Source organism: Paroedura picta, chromosome 10, assembly GCF_049243985.1.
Source record: "Paroedura picta isolate Pp20150507F chromosome 10, Ppicta_v3.0, whole genome shotgun sequence".
NCBI classification, from domain to species: domain Eukaryota; kingdom Metazoa; phylum Chordata; class Lepidosauria; order Squamata; family Gekkonidae; genus Paroedura; species Paroedura picta.
Window position 1 is genome coordinate 1859035 of NC_135378.1, and position 18466 is coordinate 1877500.

Here is an 18466-nt window from a genome sequence, read left to right on the forward strand (position 1 = left end):
GCGGCACTGGAGACACATCTCGGGACTTGGATGGCTGATCTTAGGAATTTGGATTGTACAGATTCCAATAATGCAAAGTTGGAATAAGGACCTAGCTGCGCACCATATAGCAGTTGTGCCATTGACTTAGCTTCAAACAATTTTAGAGCTGCAGGGATATAATGACCTCCTTTCAGCCTAAGGAATCTGAGGATGGCATTTGCACTTTTTTGTGCCTTTCCAGCGACATAAGCCCCATGGGCTAACCTGCGGCCAGTTGATTGCAAAACGACTCCCAAATATTTAAAACAGGAAACCTGTTCTATTTTGGTTCTGTCAATGTGCCAGGTATATTTTTTTGGCCTTTTGGCAAATGTCATGATTTTGGTTTTCTGATAATTAAGCTCTAATTGTTCCCCTTCACAATATAACGACAATGCATTCAGTGCTCTTTTAAGTCCAATAGGTGTTCTTGAGAGAATTACTGCATCATCTGCATACAGAAGAACAGAAATGTGACTTCCAGCAAGTTTTGGAGGATGAAAGCTCAAGTTATTGAGATGGCTCACAATATCATTGATATAAAAATTAAATAGAAATGGGGCCAGTATACATCCTTGCTTAACACCTTTTTGAGTTTTAACAGGAGTGGAGAGATGACCCTGAGGGTTGCACCTCACTTTCAGTGAGGTCCCTTCATGTAACGTACGTATTAAATAGAGCAGCCGACGGTCTACTGAAGAATTCTCCAATTTCTCCCACAATTTGACACGGGAAATGGAGTCAAAAGCTGCTTTGAAATCTATAAAAGCGGCATAGAGGGAAGTTGTGTAGCGAGAAGAGTATTTCTCAATAAGGTGATGTAGAACCAGACACTGGTCGATAGTGGATCGACCCTCTCTAAAGCCAGCTTGTTCTTCAGCAAGGACATTTTCCTGTTCCATCCATTCCTGAAATTTGGATTGAAGGTGCCTTGCGTAAAGCTTACTAATTATGTTGAGGAGGCTAATTGGTCTATAATTAGCAGGATCACTTCTCCTCCCTTTTTTGTAAATTGGGATGACAATTGCAAGTCCCCAGTCTTTGGGTATACAGCCATGGGCATCAATGCAGGTGAAGAGTGAAGCTAAGATAGGGGCCCAGAATTCCAAATTATTTTTGATCATCTCTGCAGGGATTAGGTCTTCCCCTGGAGCTTTTCCCAATCTTAGTTGAGCTATTAAACTCTTTATCTCACCCTCAGATACTGGTGTCCATGTTGGTAAGTTTTCTATTGATTGGTTAGAATGTTCTCCTTCAGCATTGGAATCCATATATAGTTCCTGAAAATATGACTCCCATGTTTCTGAGGAAATTTGACAATTCGTCGTATCTGTAACAGTACTTTGAGAGTCTGATGTTAGCTGCCAGAATGATACTGAGTCCTTTGTTTTAACAGCCTGAATGAGTCGAGACCAATTATTTTTAATGGCATCCTTTTTTTTACGTGCCAGTAGTTGTTTATAGAATCTCTTCTGGTGAAAAACTTCCAGAGCCGCTGCTAAGGTGGTGTTAGATATAAAAGTCTGGTAGCTGGAAATAAGAGCTTTCTTGGCTTTAACACAGTCCTTGTCAAACCACGCCCTCGAGGGGTGGTGTTGTTGTCTTAGAGGGATGGTTTTTTTACAGGATAAATGTTGGTATAGTCCCTGAGTCAAAGTGCTGTAGCTCTCCAAAAGAGCAGCTGGAGATTTAGCTGTTAATAAAGCAGATTGAAGACATTTGAACTGGTCTGTGTTCAAGAGCTCGGTTATTGATAGATTTAATTGTGAGGTCCATTTTACTCGACAGTAATTTTTACTAGCTGTCAATAAGGAAGATTGATGACAGATCTTAGTATGTGTTTTTTGAATGAAAACATTTAGATGAACCAAGATTGGGAAATGATCACTGTTGAACTTGGGTATTACTTGTATAGTCTTGGTATAGGGGAGCAGGTTCCTAGATACAATAATATAGTCGATAGCACTCATTCTGATCCCAGAAAGGTAAGTGAATTCTGCTGGATAATCCCCTTCCAGAGCACCATTTAGAATGTGGAGATCCAACCTATAGGCTAGTTGGGCTAAACAAAAGCCTGAGAAATTTGAAGTCTGATCTTTAGATTGTCGCACATACAGAGGTCTGGTAATTTCATATGTGGGAGGCCAGCAATTATTTGATGTATAAAGAGTATAATCATCAGGTCCCAGTCTGGCATTAAAGTCCCCCCCCCAGGATTATATAAGCATCAGGATTTGACAAAGAGAGATCGGCAATGTATGTTTCTAGATCATTCCACAGAGCTTTGCCCAGAGATTTCTGTTTTGTAGAAGTCATATAAACATTTATAACCAGGAAGCTGTAGAGATTGAACTTAACTTTAACTGCCATAGCATATGTCTTGAAGGAGGGAAAGGGCCTTATTTCAGCACAGAGCTTAGTGGAAATTAAAATCCCCAAACCACCTTTTGCTCTTCCATACTTGTTCCCTGGTTCTGCCCCAGTTGAGAAGGAGAGAAATCCATTAAGCAGTAGGTCATCCACAGTCCAAGTTTCCTGGATCAGTATGATATCATAATGAGCAAGAAAGCTGATGAAGTGTGGGTCCTTAATAGATGAACTCCATCCAGCAATGTTCCAGGTTAAAAGGGTGACTCTTCGGAGGGCAATTGATTGTCAATTGGTCAGTTTACAGAGTGGGGGCTGGGTAGATATTTCTTGCAAGGGCAGCATATTTTCTGTGTCTTGAGTATGTGGAAGTTGTTGTTGCTGGGATTCCTGTGAATCTTCCTGTTCAAAAGGAGCTGGAGAAATCAGAGCAGTGTGAGCAGCAAAATGTGGGTCACTAGCAAGCAGAGAGCGTGGCTCTTGCGGGGGTGAGAATTCCATTGACTTGTTTATTGAAGTCGAAGATAGGAATATCTGATTATCATGGCAATGAGGCTCACTCAGACTCAGTATAGGTTCCTGTGATTTAGCAATATTTGTCAGAAGGATATTTTGTTTATTTGGGAGATTCTTTTGAGTAGATGTTAACTGGGGATGTATAGGTTCCTTGGCTGATGTTAGAGAGCACTCAAAATCGCTTTCAGAACCACTTCCTCTGTCAATGATAGATGATTCAGAGGGCTGTAGTTGTGGGACTCTGCCTGCTAGCATTAAATGAGATTCAGATGGACTCAAATGAGATTGAACTTCCATGTCTTCTTCAAAATCATGAGTATTTTTCAGAATTCTAAATTTGATATCTTTGAGCTTTCCCTTTAATTTAGTAAGTTCTAGGCTTTTTTCATCTGAATTTACCTTCAGTGCACTTTTGGAATTTTCATTCCTAGAGAGATTAGAAAGATCAGTGCATTTTGAAGGTTGGATTTTGCTGCCCTTATTTGTCGCAATTTGGACATTTACCACATTTACCACTTTTCCGGTGATGAGATCACGAACAGTCTGCTCCTTAAATACTCTAGTAACATTAATTCGATGTGTCTGCCAGAGGCTTTTGCTCATGCGTATGATTCTACTAGGGAGAGTTGACTGAGCAAAGGAAAGGAATATACGCTTGCTTTTCCTAAAGTTTGGGAGATAGTGGAAGTCTTCCAAGTCAATTTTTCCTCTTTGGCAATTTAAAATTTGAGACAAAGAAGTCACTATAGCCCTGCGATTGTTCCACCTGTGAACATTCTGGGAAACTTCAAAAAGAAGTTGGTTTCCTTGAAGGGTCCGGCAGTAACTTATTGCTTCCAGCTGCTCTGAGGGGGTGGAGCAAACAGCCTGATTGCTGCCGTGATCAGCTATGGTTGGCATCTTAGTTCCTTGTTTTCCATGTATAATTTGTAAGTCAAAGTTGTGTTGAAGTCTATCCATTTTATCAGCAAGTTCATTTAATCGTTGCAACACAATAGTCAAGGACTCTGCAGAGAGATAGCAGACCTCCTGGAAGAGTTGAGTGAATTGCCCGGGTGAGCTAGCAACAAATTCTTGAGAATTATCCCCCCTACCTCCTTCCCCAACAGAGTGTTTTAAACTAAGGCGCTGGTGGGCTGAAGGAGAAGTCTGCTGTATAACTGACTTCTGTATTTCCTTGTTCTTCAAGGGGGAGGAAGAAGGGAGTTCTAGGTCAATAGTTTTGCTACTCACATCTTGCAGGGGGTTTGCAGCGGCAAGATAGGTGTCTATTCTCATCTGCTTCTCTGCCTTGTCGGATTTATGTCCCCCACTATCATTGCTGGGGCTTGTCCTAGACCTTTTCTTGCCTCTTGAGGTCATCTTGACAGAAAATTTAGTCCCAGGGGAAGATAATGTCAGTCCCATTGTATACGGCACTGGTCAGACCACACCTGGAGTACTGTGTGCAGTTCTGGAGGCCTCACTTCAAGAAGTATGTAGATAAAATTGAAAGGGTACAGAGGAGAGCGACGAAGATGATCTGGGGCCAAGGGACCAAGCCCTATGAAGATAGGTTGAGGGACTTGGGAATGTTCAGCCTGGAGAAAAGGAGGTTGAGAGGGGACATGATAGCCCTCTTTAAGTATTTGAAAGGTTGTCACTTGGAGGAGGGCAGGATGTTCTGTTGGCTGCAGAGGAGAGGACACGCAGTAATGGGTTTAAACTTCAAGTACAACGATATAGGCTAGATATCAGGAAAAAAATTTTCACAGTCAGAGTTGTTCAGCAGTGGAATAGGCTACCTAAGGAGGTGGTGAGCTCCCCCTCACTGGAAGTCTACTTTCACTGCCATATGCCCTCATAAGTGTGGGATAAGATGTTATTGTCGCCTCATTACGGGATTTCTGCAACACTCGCTCTAGTTGTCACATTTCTCTCTTCTTCTCACGGAGTACCCCGGAATACCAAGGTGCCTGCTTCAGTCGAGGGCAGAGACGACGTCTAGGAGCAATCTTATTAATGGCTGCCGTCAGGCGGGACTGCCAGTTCTCCATCAGCGCTACCAAGTGAGTTGCCGGGAGGCATCAGCTCCCGTAGAGCATTCCGGAAACCAATTGGATCCATGATTCTCCACGGGTGGGCAAAAATACACCCTCCACCCAACTGGGGAGGGGGTGGAATCATGATCCAGGCCTGAAGGGCGTAGTGGTCTGACCATGATACAGTGCAGGCCGCTTCCAGAACCACATCTACCCCGGCCCCAAAAATTAAGTCAAGGGTTTGGCCAGCCTCATGAGTGGGCCCAGCAACAAATTGCAAGAGCTCCAGTGTTGCCATGGATGACACTAGGTCCAAACCAAGTCCTGAGGATGGCACATCCGCATGGACATTGAAGTCCCCCAGAATTATAAGTCTGGGAAAATGAAGAGCCCAGGCAGCCGCCGCCTCCAGTAGGGCGCGGCAGGGCATCTGGCGGCAGGTTGGTTGGATGGTATACCAACCAGATGGCCAAGCTCTCGACTGAGTCCCCACTCTATGCCAACAAACTCCACTGATTTCCGGGACTAGGAGAGCACTGTATGTGAAAGAAGAAGAAGAGTTGGTTCTTATATGCCACTTTTCCCTACCCAAAGGAGGCTCAAAGCGGCTTACAGTCGCCTTCCCATTCCTCTCCCCACAACAGACATCATATGGGGTGGGTGAGGCTGAGAGAGCGCTGATATCACTGCTCGGTCAGAACAGTTTTATCAGTGCCATGGCGAGCCCAAGGTCACCCAGCTGGCTGCATGTGGGGGAGTGAAGAATCGAACCTGGCATGCCAGATTAGAAGTCCGCATTCCTAACCACGACACCAAACTGGCTCTCCCAGACCACTATTCCCACCCCCCTCCCCTACTATGGGACCGAGATTGGTGAAGGACGGAGAAGCCAGGTGGGGCCAGTTCTTTCAAGGCGCCCCACACCCAGGTCTTGGTCACGCAAGCAAAGTCAGCCCCAGACTGCAAAAAACTGCTGCAGAGTTGAGGTTTTGTTGTTGATCGACCTTGCATTGCACAAGACCAATGTCGGATCCCTTCCCTTAGCCTCCACCTCTGCATGTCTGGGGATGGGACAGAGGTTAGAAGGGCACTGAGCACGCCCCAGGCATCCGCCATGTTTCCGTGGCTTAGCCCAAGGCATAACACCTGTGCAGCCCTTCTCTTATCCAACCTCCTCCCCCAGCCATATCGCCCCTGGCCCATTATAGAGTGGGAAGGGATCTCCAGAGTCCGACCCTCTGCACTATGCAGGACACTCATAACCCTATCGCTCATCAACTGTAACCTGCCACCCCCATAAGCCTTCACAGAATCAACCTCTCCTCTGGCATGCAAGAGCATTTTATAGCACAAAAGCCTACTCAGCAGAGGGCTGAGCTAGCAGTCACCTCCTGAGTCAGCTCCTGAGCACAATGAGCTTCCTTGCTGAAACTGAAATACAATACATACTTTAATGGGCACCCACGATCCCTCTCCCCATTTCAAATGCAAAAAATGTCTAGCAACACTAATAATCCACAGAAGTGGTACTAATCTATACAATATTCCAAGCCATTTTCATCACCTACCCAAGACCAGGGCAAGAGAGAGAGAGAGAGTTCTGTGGAAAATCACTACACCACTAGCTGGGTGAGCACAGATGAACCTAGAAAAATCACAGGACAGAACCAAAGCAACAAGCCATAAAAAAGGTCAATGCAAGGCCAGTTAAAGAACATAATAGCACAAGGCAGAAAAACAGGTCATGGCAAGAACATCGAAGCTTGTGGACAGGATCTTGACAAAGAGAAAGAAACGACTGGTTAACCTATGGCTTTGAAGATTAAAGAAAGTAATTACAGACTTATCTATGATCTGAATATAATGAAATATATGGACAGTACAATCAGAATTGAATGTATAATTTGGTTTAGGATTTACAATATGGTGGAATGGAGGAGCTAATAACAAATAAAATTAATAATAAAATAATAAATAATTTAAGCAATGTAAGATGCCGGTTCTTTGTTCTTTTGTTATTTTTTCCTACTTTTTCAGTAATCTGAACTAAAATAGTAAAAAACTATGAAATGAAAAATACATACCATAAGAATCCATAGACCAAACCAGTCAGTCTTTATTAGTTCAGCAGTGGAATAGGCTGCCTAAGGAGGTGGTGAGCTCCCCCTCACTGGCAGTCTTCAAGCAAAGGCTGGATACACACTTTTCTTGGATGCTTTAGGATGCTTAGGGCTGATCCTGCGTTGAGCAGGGGGTTGGACTAGATGGCCCTTCCAACTCAATGATTCTATTTTTATATGCCGCACCTTCTTCCTATACTTTTGCATTAGGCAGCCATGGGCCTGGCCTAGAAAAGTTTCTCTCAGGAAGAAACCCCTTTATAGCTTGAGTGCAGAGAGGAACTTGGCTGAAAATTGGGCAGGCAAAAGGAGTTAAGATTAAGGATGGAGCTGGCAGCCTACAAGTGCCCTGGACTGGTAGTCAATTCAATAAGGCTTTAGAGTTTCTTTTCTTTAACTCCAAAGGAAGTAAGGAGCTCGAGGCTTGGTGGGGCACTGCCCCCTCTTGTCCCAGTGGACCTGTCATCCTTGCTGGGCAGACTTTTTTTTAATGGTATGGCAACTAGGAGTAGATGCATATATTATTTTTATCTGTACTTCTCAGCTTAGGGAGCTAGGAGATGAAAACCGGCTTGGTGTAGTGGTAAGGAGTGTGGACTTCTGATTTGGAAAGCCGGGTTTGATTCTGAGCTCCTCCCCCACATAAAACCAGCAGGGTGAACTTGGGCTAATCACAACACTGAGAAAGCTGTTCTAACCAAGCAGTAATATCAGGGCTCTCTCAGCCTCACCCACCTCACAGGGGGTCTGTTGTGGGGAGAAGAAAGGGAGGGCGACTGGAAGCTGCTTTGAGACTCCTTTTGGGAGAGAAAAGCGGCATATAAGAACCAACTCTTCTTCTTCTTCAGTAATCTCAGGGCTCTCTCTGCCTCCCCTCCCTCACAGGGTGTCTGCTGTGGGGAGAGGAAAGGGAAGGCGGCTGGAAGCCGCTTTGAGCCTCCTTCGGGTAGAGAAAAGCGGCATATAAGAACCAACTCTTCTTCTTCTTCTTCAGTAATATCAGGGCTCTCTCAACCTCACCCACCCCACAGGGTGTCTGTTGTGGGGAGTACTTGGAGTAGCTGGGACAAGGAGGAAGGAGTATCTCAGGAGCTAACTGCTAGGTCTGCCCTCTGCTGAGTAGGCCTTTGAGATATAAAAAGCTCTTGCTTGCCATACTAACAATACTAACATACTAACCAGCAATACTAACAAAACCCAAAGGTCTCGGGGTCTGGATCAAACCAGAATACTCTGTTAGGAGCCAAAAGCAAGAGCTAAAGTAATCTTGGCTGCTGCCTCTTCACCAAAGGATCAAGCCAAAGGATTCAGTGAAGTGTAGGACTGTTTGTAGAGCATTTCAGATGAATTAAAGTGGCATGAAGACTGAAGAAGCTCATGCAGTGACATGTACCATCTGCGGATTATTTGTCTTCTTACCTCAGAGAGACAATTTCTACAAATGCAGCAAGTGCAAATTAGTGGCTCTGCTGGAGGAGAAGGTCTAGGGCAGGGGTAGTCAAACTGCGGCCCTCCAGATGTCCATGGACTACAATTCCCAGAAGCCCCTGCCAGCATTCGCTGGCAGGGGCTTCTGGGAATTGTAGTCCATGAACATCTGGAGGGCCGCAGTTTGACTACCCCTGGTCTAGGGACTAGAGAATTGATTGAATACACTGCAGGAGGAGAGAAATCTATCAAAACAAATTCAGGAGCACCTAATACAGAAGGGTAATAAATGGAAGAATGTAGAAGAATGAGAAGGTCTGACCCACTGATGCTCAGCAACCGGTTCCAAGATCTGCCTCAAGAGGTTGATTCAGGAACACAGGAGCATGTGAAATCCCCCATGAAGAGCAAGCCCCAACGTAGACCAGGAAAAAAGTCACAGGCCCCCACAGGTGAGAGAGTTCTAGGTCTTCTCCCTGCCGAAGCTCAGGAAGCACTTCACAGTCCCCCACAGGTGAGAGTTTTAGATCTGCTCCCAAGGGTACAAGGAAACGGTTACTGGTAATTGGGGATTCCTTGCTAAGAGGTGTAGAGACCGTAGTGTGTAGACCAGACTTGTTGTCTCGAGAGGTCTGCTGCCTACCTGGTGCGCGCATCAAGGGTGTGACAGAACGGCTGGACAGGCTCATCAAGCCCACAGATCATGACCCCTTCCTTCTCATCCATGTAGGAACAAGTAATACTGCCCAGCAGAGCATGGAACATATTAAGAAAGACTCTGTGGATCTGGGGGGAAAGGTAAAGGACCTGGGAGCACAGGTTGTGTTTTCATCAGTCCTTCCTGTAAGTGGCCAAGGCATAGGAAGAGGGAGAAAAACCATGCAAGTAAATGACTGGCTACGTAACTGGTGTCTTCTGGAAAGGTTTGGATTTCTGGATCATGATCTACAATGTCAATATGAGGGGTTACTATCAGGCAACAGAGTGCACCTCACAAGGGATGGAAAAAGTGTTTTTGGGAGAAGCCTTGCACACCTGGTGAAGAGGGCTTTAAATGAAACAAAAAGGAGGAGCGAGACGTAAATTCCGAACTTGGTGTGGTAGCAAGAATTGAAGATGAGAAGATCTCAAATCTAAGGGAATGTTACAAAAGCAGGGAATTACTAACTTGCAAGGAAGTTCAAAAACCAAAACCATGGGGCACACAAGAAATGGATTATGATGTCTCTACACTAGTTCACAGAGTATGGGAAACAAGCAGGAGGAACTAGAAGTCCTAATAGAGGAAGGGGGTTATGACCTCACAGGAATCACAGAAACATGGTGGGATAATACTCACAATTGGAATACTAAAATTGAGGGGTACAATCTATTCAAAAGTGACAGACAAGAAAAGAGAGAAAAGAAAACCCAGATCAAACGGGCTTTATGCCCAAAAGATTAATGAGGCATAATATAAAATTTGTCCTGAGCGCAATGGATTTTGTTAAACAGCAAAAACTGCAGGCTGCATTTCTTTTTTTTTAGATGCTGAAAAAGCATTTGACAATGTCCACTGGAATTTTTTAATGGAGACGTTGCAAAGAATGGCCTGCGGAGACACTTTTTTGAAGCTGGTTGCCAACATTTATTCTTGGTAAGAAGCAAGAATCCTGGTAAATGGTATGCTGGCGGAAGAGAGCATTAAAATTAAAAGAGGGACAAGGCAGGGTTGCCCATTGTCACTGCTATTGTTTAATTTAATTTTGGAATTGTTGGCTACAAAAATACGTTCATCTGAGGGCATTAAAGGGCTTAAAGTAGGAAATGATGAATTAAAACTAAAATGCTATGCAGATGACGTGGTCTGTGTTGTAACAAATCCCATGACTTCGATTCCAGTATTATTTGATCTATTAAATGTCTTCGGTCGACATGCAGGATATAAGATCAAGAAGTCTAAGACAAAAATATTTTTACAAGGAATGGCGGAAGATGAAAAAGGCATTATCAAACAATTATCTAGTAGTGAAACCAATCCTAAATAGATCAAATATTTGGGAATATATCTAGATAAAGACTTGGTAGACTTGGTGAAAAACAATCATGAAAGAATATGGAAAATAATTCAAAGCGATTTGGAAAGCCGGGTTTATTGATTTAATAGGACTGGAGTGTGGGATTTGTGTTAGTAACTCTAATAAATTATTTGAGGGAAAAGAAACGCTATAGAGCAAAGATTAAGATTCTAAATAGTTACAATTCAGTCAATGTAATAATTTAATATCTTGATGGAACTGCACGGAAGGGTGGGATTATATCATGGTTAAAGCATTTTGGAGTATGTTAAAAAAACAAATATTATACTATTATAGTATTCTGAGATATGAAATGCCACTAATTGACTTTATATATGGTTCTCTATACTACTACTAATAAATATTAAATTAAAAAAAATAGGGACAAATGTAAAGTTCTACATTTAGGTAGGAAAAACCAAATACACCAATATAAGATGTCTTGGCAGTAGCATGTGCAAAAAGGATCTGGGAGTCTTAGTAGACCATACATTGAACATGAGTCAGCAGTGTGACTCAGTGGCTAAGAAGGCAAATGGGATTTTGGGCTGTATCAAAAGGAGTATCGTGTCCAGATCACGGGAGGTGCTGGTACCGCTTTACTCTGCTCTGGCATGGCTTCACATGGAGTCCTGTGTTCAATTTTGGGCACCTCAGTTGAAGAGGGATGTAGACAAACTGGAGCGTGAATAGAGGAGGGCAACAAAGATGGTGAGGGGTTTGGAGACCAAGACGTAGGAAGAAAGGTTGGGGGAGCTTGGTCTGTTTAGCCTAGAGAGGAGATGACTGAGAGGGGATCTGATAACCATCTTCGAGTACTTCAAAGGGTGCCATATAGAGGATGGAGCAGAGTTGTTCTCTCTTGCCCCAGAGGGACGGACCAGAACCTAAGGGATGGAATTAATGCAAAAGAAATTCCGTCTAAACATCCAGAAGAAGTTCCTGACAGTTAGAGTGGTTTCCCAGTGGAACAGGCTTCCTCGGGAGCTGGTGGGTTCTCCATCTTTGGAAATTTTTAAACAGACGGAGAATCTGTTTATCTGAAGGGTGTGAAGGGTGGGCGCTACTCAAACAAGAGCTATTGCATGCTCAATCAATGACTATTCCAGAAAGGCGAAAACACTGCAGGAGCTCTAAGAAGCCTATTTGGATGAACAGAGAACTTCAAGAGGAACTAAGAAAGAAAAGGAAAATGTTCAGGAAATGGAGGGAAGGACAGAGCTCTAAAGAAGAGTACCTACAGGTTACTAGGCACTGTAGATCAATCATCAGAAAGGCCAAAGCTGAAGTGAGCTAAGATTGGCCAGGGAAGCCCATAGTAACAAGAAAAGATTTTTCAGTTATGTGAGGAGCAAATGTAATGGAGGCAATAGGCCCACTGTTGGGTGCGGATGGACATACTCTAACGGAGGATGCAGAGAAAGCAGAAAGGCTTAGTGCCTATTTTACATCAGTTTTTTTCCCACAGGTCAAAGTGTTTAGGCACATCTAGAGATGGCCGTAGCCAAAGGATAGTGTCTGGGTGGCAGGTTAACATGGATAGAGAGGTTGTCGAGAGGCATTTAGCTGCACTGGATGAGTTCAAATCCCCTGGTCCAGATGAAATGCACCGAGAGTACTCAAAGAACTTTCCAGAGAACTTGCACAGCCCTTGTCCATCATCTTCGGGACCTCTTTAAGGACTGGAGATGTCCCGGAGGACTGGAAGAGAGCAAACGTTATTCCAATCTTCAAAAAAGGGAGGAAGGATGACCCGGGAAACTACAGACCAGTGAGTCTGACCTCTGTTGTGGGGAAGATAATGGAGCAGATATTAAAGGGAGCGATCTGCAAACATCTGGAGGACAATTTGGTGATCCAAGGAAGTCAGCATGGATTTGTCTCCAACAGGTCCTGCCAGACCAACCTAGTTTCCTTTTTTGACCAAGTAACAGGTTTGCTGGATCAGGGAAATTCGGTTGATGTCATTTACTTGGATTTTAGTAAAGCTTTTGACAAGGTTCCCCATGGTGTTCTGATGGATAAGTTGAAGGACTGCAATCTGGATTTTCAGATAGTTAGGTGGATAGGGAATTGGTTAGAGAACCGCACTCAAAGAGTTGTTGTCAATGGTGTTTCATCAGACTGGAGAGAGGTGAGTAGCGGGGTTCCTCAGGGCTTGGTGCTCGGCCCGGTACTTTTTAACATATTTATTAATGATCTAGATGAGGGGGTGGAGGGACTACTCATCAAGTTTGCAGATGACACCAAATTGGGAGAACTGGCAAATACTCCGGAAGATAGAGACAGAGTTCAATGAGATCTGAACACAATGGAAAAATGGGCAAATGAGAACAAGATGCAATTTAATAAAGATAAGTGTAAAGTTCTGCATCTGGGTCAGAAAAATGAAAAGCATGCCTACTGGATGGGGGATACGCTTCTAGGTAGCACTGTGTGTGAACGAGACCTTGGGGTACTTGTGGACTGTAAACTAAACATGAGCAGGCAGTGTGATGCAGCGGTAAAAAAGGCAAATGCCATTTTGGGCTGTATCAACAGAGGCATCACATCAAAATCACATAGTCCCATTGTATACAGCACTAGTGAGACCACACCTGGAGTACTGTGTGCAGTTCTGGAGGCCTCACTTCAAGATGGACGTAGATAAAATTGAAAGGGTACAGAGGAGAGCGACGAAGATGATCTGGGGCCAAGGGACCAAGCCCTATGAAGATAGGTTGAGGGACTTGGGAATGTTCAGCCTGGAGAAAAGGAGGTTGAGAGGGGACATGATAGCCCTCTTTAAGTATTTGAAAGGTTGTCACTTGGAGGAGGGCAGGATGCTGTTTCTGCTGGCTGCAGAGGAGAGGACACGCAGTAATGGGTTTAAACTTCAAGTACAACGATATAGGCTAGATATCAGGAAAAAGTTTTTCACAGTCAGAGTGGAATAGGCTGCCTAAGGAGGTGGTGAGCTCCCCCTCACTGGAAGTCTTCAAGCAAAGGTTGGATACACACTTTTCTTGGATGCTTTAGGATGCTTAGGGCTAATCCTGCGTTGAGCAGGGGGTTGGACTAGATGGCCTGTATGGCCCCTTCCAACTCTATGATTCTATGACGGAGAATCTGATTCTGTGAAGGCTCAAGGGGGTGGCAGGTGACAGTAGATGAGTGATTGGGATGTGAGTGTCCTGCATAATGCAGGGGGTTGGACTAGATGACCCATGAGGTCCCTTCCAACTCTATGATTCTATGATTGTGTGATTCTATCTATGAGAGGAAAGCGAAGGGGATTGGAAGCCGCTTTGGGTAGAGAAAAGTGGCATATAAGAACCCAGTCTTCTTCTTCATCATCATTCACACGCACAGACACATCTCGATCATTCTGACAGTAATCGCAAAGTGCTAATCCTCAAGCAGTTAAGCTTGCATTGATCCAGTAGAACAACAATTTATTTGGACATATGTGTGTCCATGATGAGTTGGTGATAAAAGAAATGATGACAACCTTATACTTCATCAAACAGTTATTGGAAATTGGCTTTAGTGCCATATTGGAGGGCAAAATCTCTACATCTTCTCTGCAGAGAGAAAAGTGGCTTGCTTGACTCGACTTTGCTATGCAGCCTTTATGGGAATAGGACTACAGGGGCAATGGTTTATGGAATGCTTTTCAGACATGCTAAGGGTCACTTGAACTTTTAGTTCTAATCGCTTAGCATGCGCTGGCAGCAGGGGAAGAGGGCTGTTTAGGAATGTGCTGGAAGGATAAGTGCTGACTGGGTGACCCTGCCACGTCCAAGGCACGAGACCAGGGCACCAAGGCAAGACTCCGAAGGGTGGGCCTGTGAATGGCTCTGAAGGACCGATTATGCACAGGGCGGAAAGGCCGTGCTGGCAATGGTAGCGCAGCGGGGCTAATCCCCGATTGCGCACAACAGCTATGGCATTCCAGCCACCACCCAGCCCCAGCTCGACCCAGAGCCTAGGAGGGCCTGCAGTAAGCAAGCGTGGATACTTCCGAGTTTCGTTTGATGCTGCGAGTGCCATCCGCAGCCCTGTGCGGAATGGCAGAGGGACACCTGCAAGGACACCAAATGCCCCTGTCAGCTTCGCAGAGCCGGACAGGGTGTTCTCCCAGCCCCATGCTGGCCGGATGGGGCAGTTCACATACCCCGGGAGATCCCCTCCCCCGTGCATATGCAGGAAGCAGCGAGGCATGCCACCCCGGCAAAAGGACCCACAGGCTGCCGCCGCTGCGCATCATCGGTCAAGGAGTGGCATTCTGGCACTGGTCCAGGGCTCTGAGCCCACTCTGAGGTGGGCATACAAAATTCTATGTAACCCTTTGCTCTTAGGACAGGCTTTTGTAGACATGAGACTTGTGTGACTGTCTTATTTTTCTGCAACTGAAATAAAAACATAAAAATAGTTTTCCAATTTGGCCTATCTTTGGGTGATGGCATGCCAGGACAGGGACCCTGTGAGAGGCTCCCAGGGCTAGGTTATCGCCAGTCAAGGTTTGAACAGGAAAGAGAGTTCCTTCTGGCTGAGCTGAGAGTTCTGTGATTTCCCCAGGCACAGTAGTCCTCGGTAGGGAGCACCACTTATTCCACCAGCTCGTTGCTTGGCTTGCAGCTCCTGGTTCCACCAGCCTTTGATAAACTTGTTAATAACAGCCAATAAATACTCTTGCCTTATTCACTAAATGAAGGCTAAACTAGACAGTACTATCCAGTGAGGCTTGAGCATCAAACAGTGTGGCCAGCAAAGTAGATGGAAATGAAATAAAAAGAAATTCTACGTCTCAGGCTATAGAAACAGGCAAACCCCACACCTGGATAGGCAAACTGAGGATAGTCTAAGACACACAGGGGGTTGGAACAGCAAGTAAACGTATTTAAAGTCCTACGAAATCTTGCTGGAACGAGGAGGAATCCAGCAAGGCCGCCGTTCTGTCAGCCAGACTGACCTTTGGAGCAATGCGTACCCGCCTGCTGCACTGCACAGGTCCAGACGTGCTCTGGGGCACAAGCAGAGGGATCCTGGCCGAAGGCTGAAGGACGAGAGACTGGCCCTGAGGAAACTGGACCGGAACCAAGTAGGAATCGACCCGAGGGAGCAGCAGCTTCATTGGGCGGCCTGCGGAGGAAGGAGAGAGGTCAGCAGCACGTGACGTTGGGGCTCCCCTGCCATCAAGGCCCGTTACCCTTTTCTCATTTTCCGAAAATAAGTCACCTATGGATATTCAGAAACATCTTGGGAAAGTGGGGGTGTGACAGGAAAAACTTCTAAAGGTCGTATGGTGACAGCGGCCCCTCCAGAGGCACCCCTCTGGCTTCGGAACGAGCCCCTGGAGGCCGGGGGTCAGGCGGCAAAGGCAGAGCGAGGGGGAAAGGAGTCCGGCTGCAGAGTCCGTGAGGGCGGCTGCAAAGGCTGCTCCCCACCCAGGGGGACTGAGCCCAACATGGGGGGGGGGGGGAAGGACCCTGCCCTGCTCCTTGAAAGCAGGTTGGCCTGGCAGCCAAGAGGGCCTTCTGGAGCAGGGGCATCAGATCCACCAGCCCTCGTGTCATGTCAGACTAAAGTTACCTTGCTAGATCAGGGGAATGCCGTGGACATAGTATACCTTGATTTCAGTAAGGCTGTTGATATGGTTCCACATGATATTATTATTAGCAAGTTGGTAAAATGTGATATGGATCCTATTACTGTTAGGTGGATGGAGAACTGGTTGACATTGTACCCAAAGGGTCCTTGTGAATGGTTCAGCACCTTCTTGGAGAGGAGTGACAAGTGGAGAGCCTGGGCACTGTGTTATTCAGGATATCTGTAAACCGCTCCGCCGGAGTGGTAAAAATCAAACAGTAAGGATTTTAGTAAAGCTTTTGATAAGGTTCCCCATGATGTTCTGATGGATAAATTGAAGGACTGCAATCTGGATTTTCAGATAGTTTCTTGGATGCTTTAGGATGCTTAGGGCTGATCCTGCGTTGAGCAGAGGGTTGGACTAGATGGCCTGAATGGCCCCTTCCAACTCTAGGATTCTATGATTCTAGGTAACACTGTGTGTGAACAAGACCTTGGGGTACTTGTGGATTAAAAAAGGCGAATGCCATTTTGGGCTGTATCAACAGGGCATCACATCAAAATCACAAGATGTCATAGTCCCATTGTATACGGCACTGGTCAGACCACACCTGGAGTACTGTGTGCAGTTCTGGAGGCCTCACTTCAAGAAGGACGTGGATAAAATTGAAAGGGTACAGAGGAGAGCAATGAAGATGATCTAGGGCCAAGGGACCAAGCCCTATGAAGATAGGTTGAGGGACTTGGGAATGTTCAGCCTGGAGAAAAGGAGGTTGAGAGGGGACATGATAGCCCTCTTTAAGTATTTGAAAGGTAGTCACTTGGAGGAGGGCAGGATGCTGTTTCTGCTGGCTGCAGAGGAGAGGACACGCAGTAATGGGTTTAAACTTCAAGTACAACGATATAGGCTAGATAGGCTGCCTAAGGAGGTGGTGAGCTGCCCCTCACTGGCAGTCTTCAAGCAACAGTTGGATACACACTTTTCTTGGATGCTTTAGGATGCTTAGGGCTGATCCTGCGTAGAGCAGGGGGTTGGACTAGATGGCCTGTAGGGCCCCTTCCAACTCTATGTTTCTGTGATTCTGTGCCTCACTTCAGAGCAGTATGCTGACACCACCCAGCTATTGGACACGCCGCCAAACTAGCGCCTCATGAGATTAGTGTGCGCTCCATCCTGGGGAATCAATCCACGTCCCCCCCTCACCCTCTCCCACGCCAACGTGACCCCAGAGTCTTCTGTGTTCATGTTGCCGTGGGAGAGAGAGATAGAAACGGAGGGAGATAAAGGGATAGATGGGCGGGTGGGTGGATAGAAGAAGGAAGAAAGACAGACAGAGGCAGAGAAAGAGACAGAAAAGACAGAGAGAGGGAGGGAGGGAGGAAGGAAAGAGTTATACAGGGATGAGAGAAAGACAGGAAGAAACAAAGTGAGACAGAATACAACGGGATGCATGGGAGAGAGAGAGGAGATACATGGCTGGAAGGATAGAAGGAAATATGAAAGAAACACAGAGAGAGACGGAGAGATGGAGGCAGAGAGAGAGAAATGAGACAGAACGGAGAGAGAGAGAGAGAGAGAGAGAGAGGGGGGGAAGAAGGAAGGAAGGAAGGAGAGAAAGCGAGATAAAGGGATGGAAGAAATACAAGGGAGAAGGACAGAAAGAAAGACAGAAGAGACAGGCATGGATGGCAGAGAGAAAGGAGATACAGGCATGGGTGGGTGGCTGGGCAGAAGGATAGGAGGAAGGAAGAAAGAAAGAGAGCGCGAGGAAGAGAGATTGATAGATCAAGGCAGAGACAGAAAGGAGATAAAGACAGGAAGAAAGACACGCTACAAGCCAAGACACTCTCTAACCCACCCTTTCTAGCGCCCGTTGTATTTACATGTACAACGGGCTTTAAATCTAGTTCATAAATAATTTGGATGAAGCAATAGAGGGAATACAAGAAGGAATACAAGATTGCACCAGGGGGTCCTGCTCCCCCAAAAGGTCCCACAATTCCCTCTTTGGGAGCCCCAGGATGGGACCCCCAGGTGAAATCTTCCTGAAACTTGCAGGGGAGCTCAGGGAGGGTCTTCCCTGAGTCCCCTGCAAGTTTCAGGAAGATTGCACTAGGGGGTCCGATCCTGGGGGCTCCCAAGGAACATCCCCCATAGAAGTCTATCGGGAGACATGTTCAAACAAAGAACCTATCAAATGGAGCGGATAGGGGCCCCCTCTTTGGGAGCCCCTAGGATTGGACCCCTTGGTCCAATCTTCTGGAAACTTGCAGGAGAGTTAGGGAAGACCCTCCCTGAGCTCCCCAAGAAGGTTCAGGGGTGCAACTTACACCCCTCTCCCTCAGACCCCGGGAAAGGCGGGGG

The 18466-nt window shown here is 45.9% G+C and overlaps 1 protein-coding gene across 10 annotated transcripts in view; it reads right to left on the reverse strand.

The window, feature by feature from the left end:
• The window catches only part of FOXM1 (forkhead box M1), a 222687-nt gene that overhangs the window by 8985 nt on the left and 195236 nt on the right, over window positions 1–18466 (reverse strand). For 9 of the 10 annotated variants that reach the window (XM_077301791.1, XM_077301794.1, XM_077301792.1 and 6 more), the window contains one exon: window positions 15485–15654. In XM_077301791.1, coding sequence (XP_077157906.1) covers window positions 15485–15654 — 170 coding nt within the window. The remainder of the gene's footprint in view (window positions 1–15484; window positions 15655–18466) is intronic. The other variant, XM_077301793.1, reaches the window with a different exon arrangement.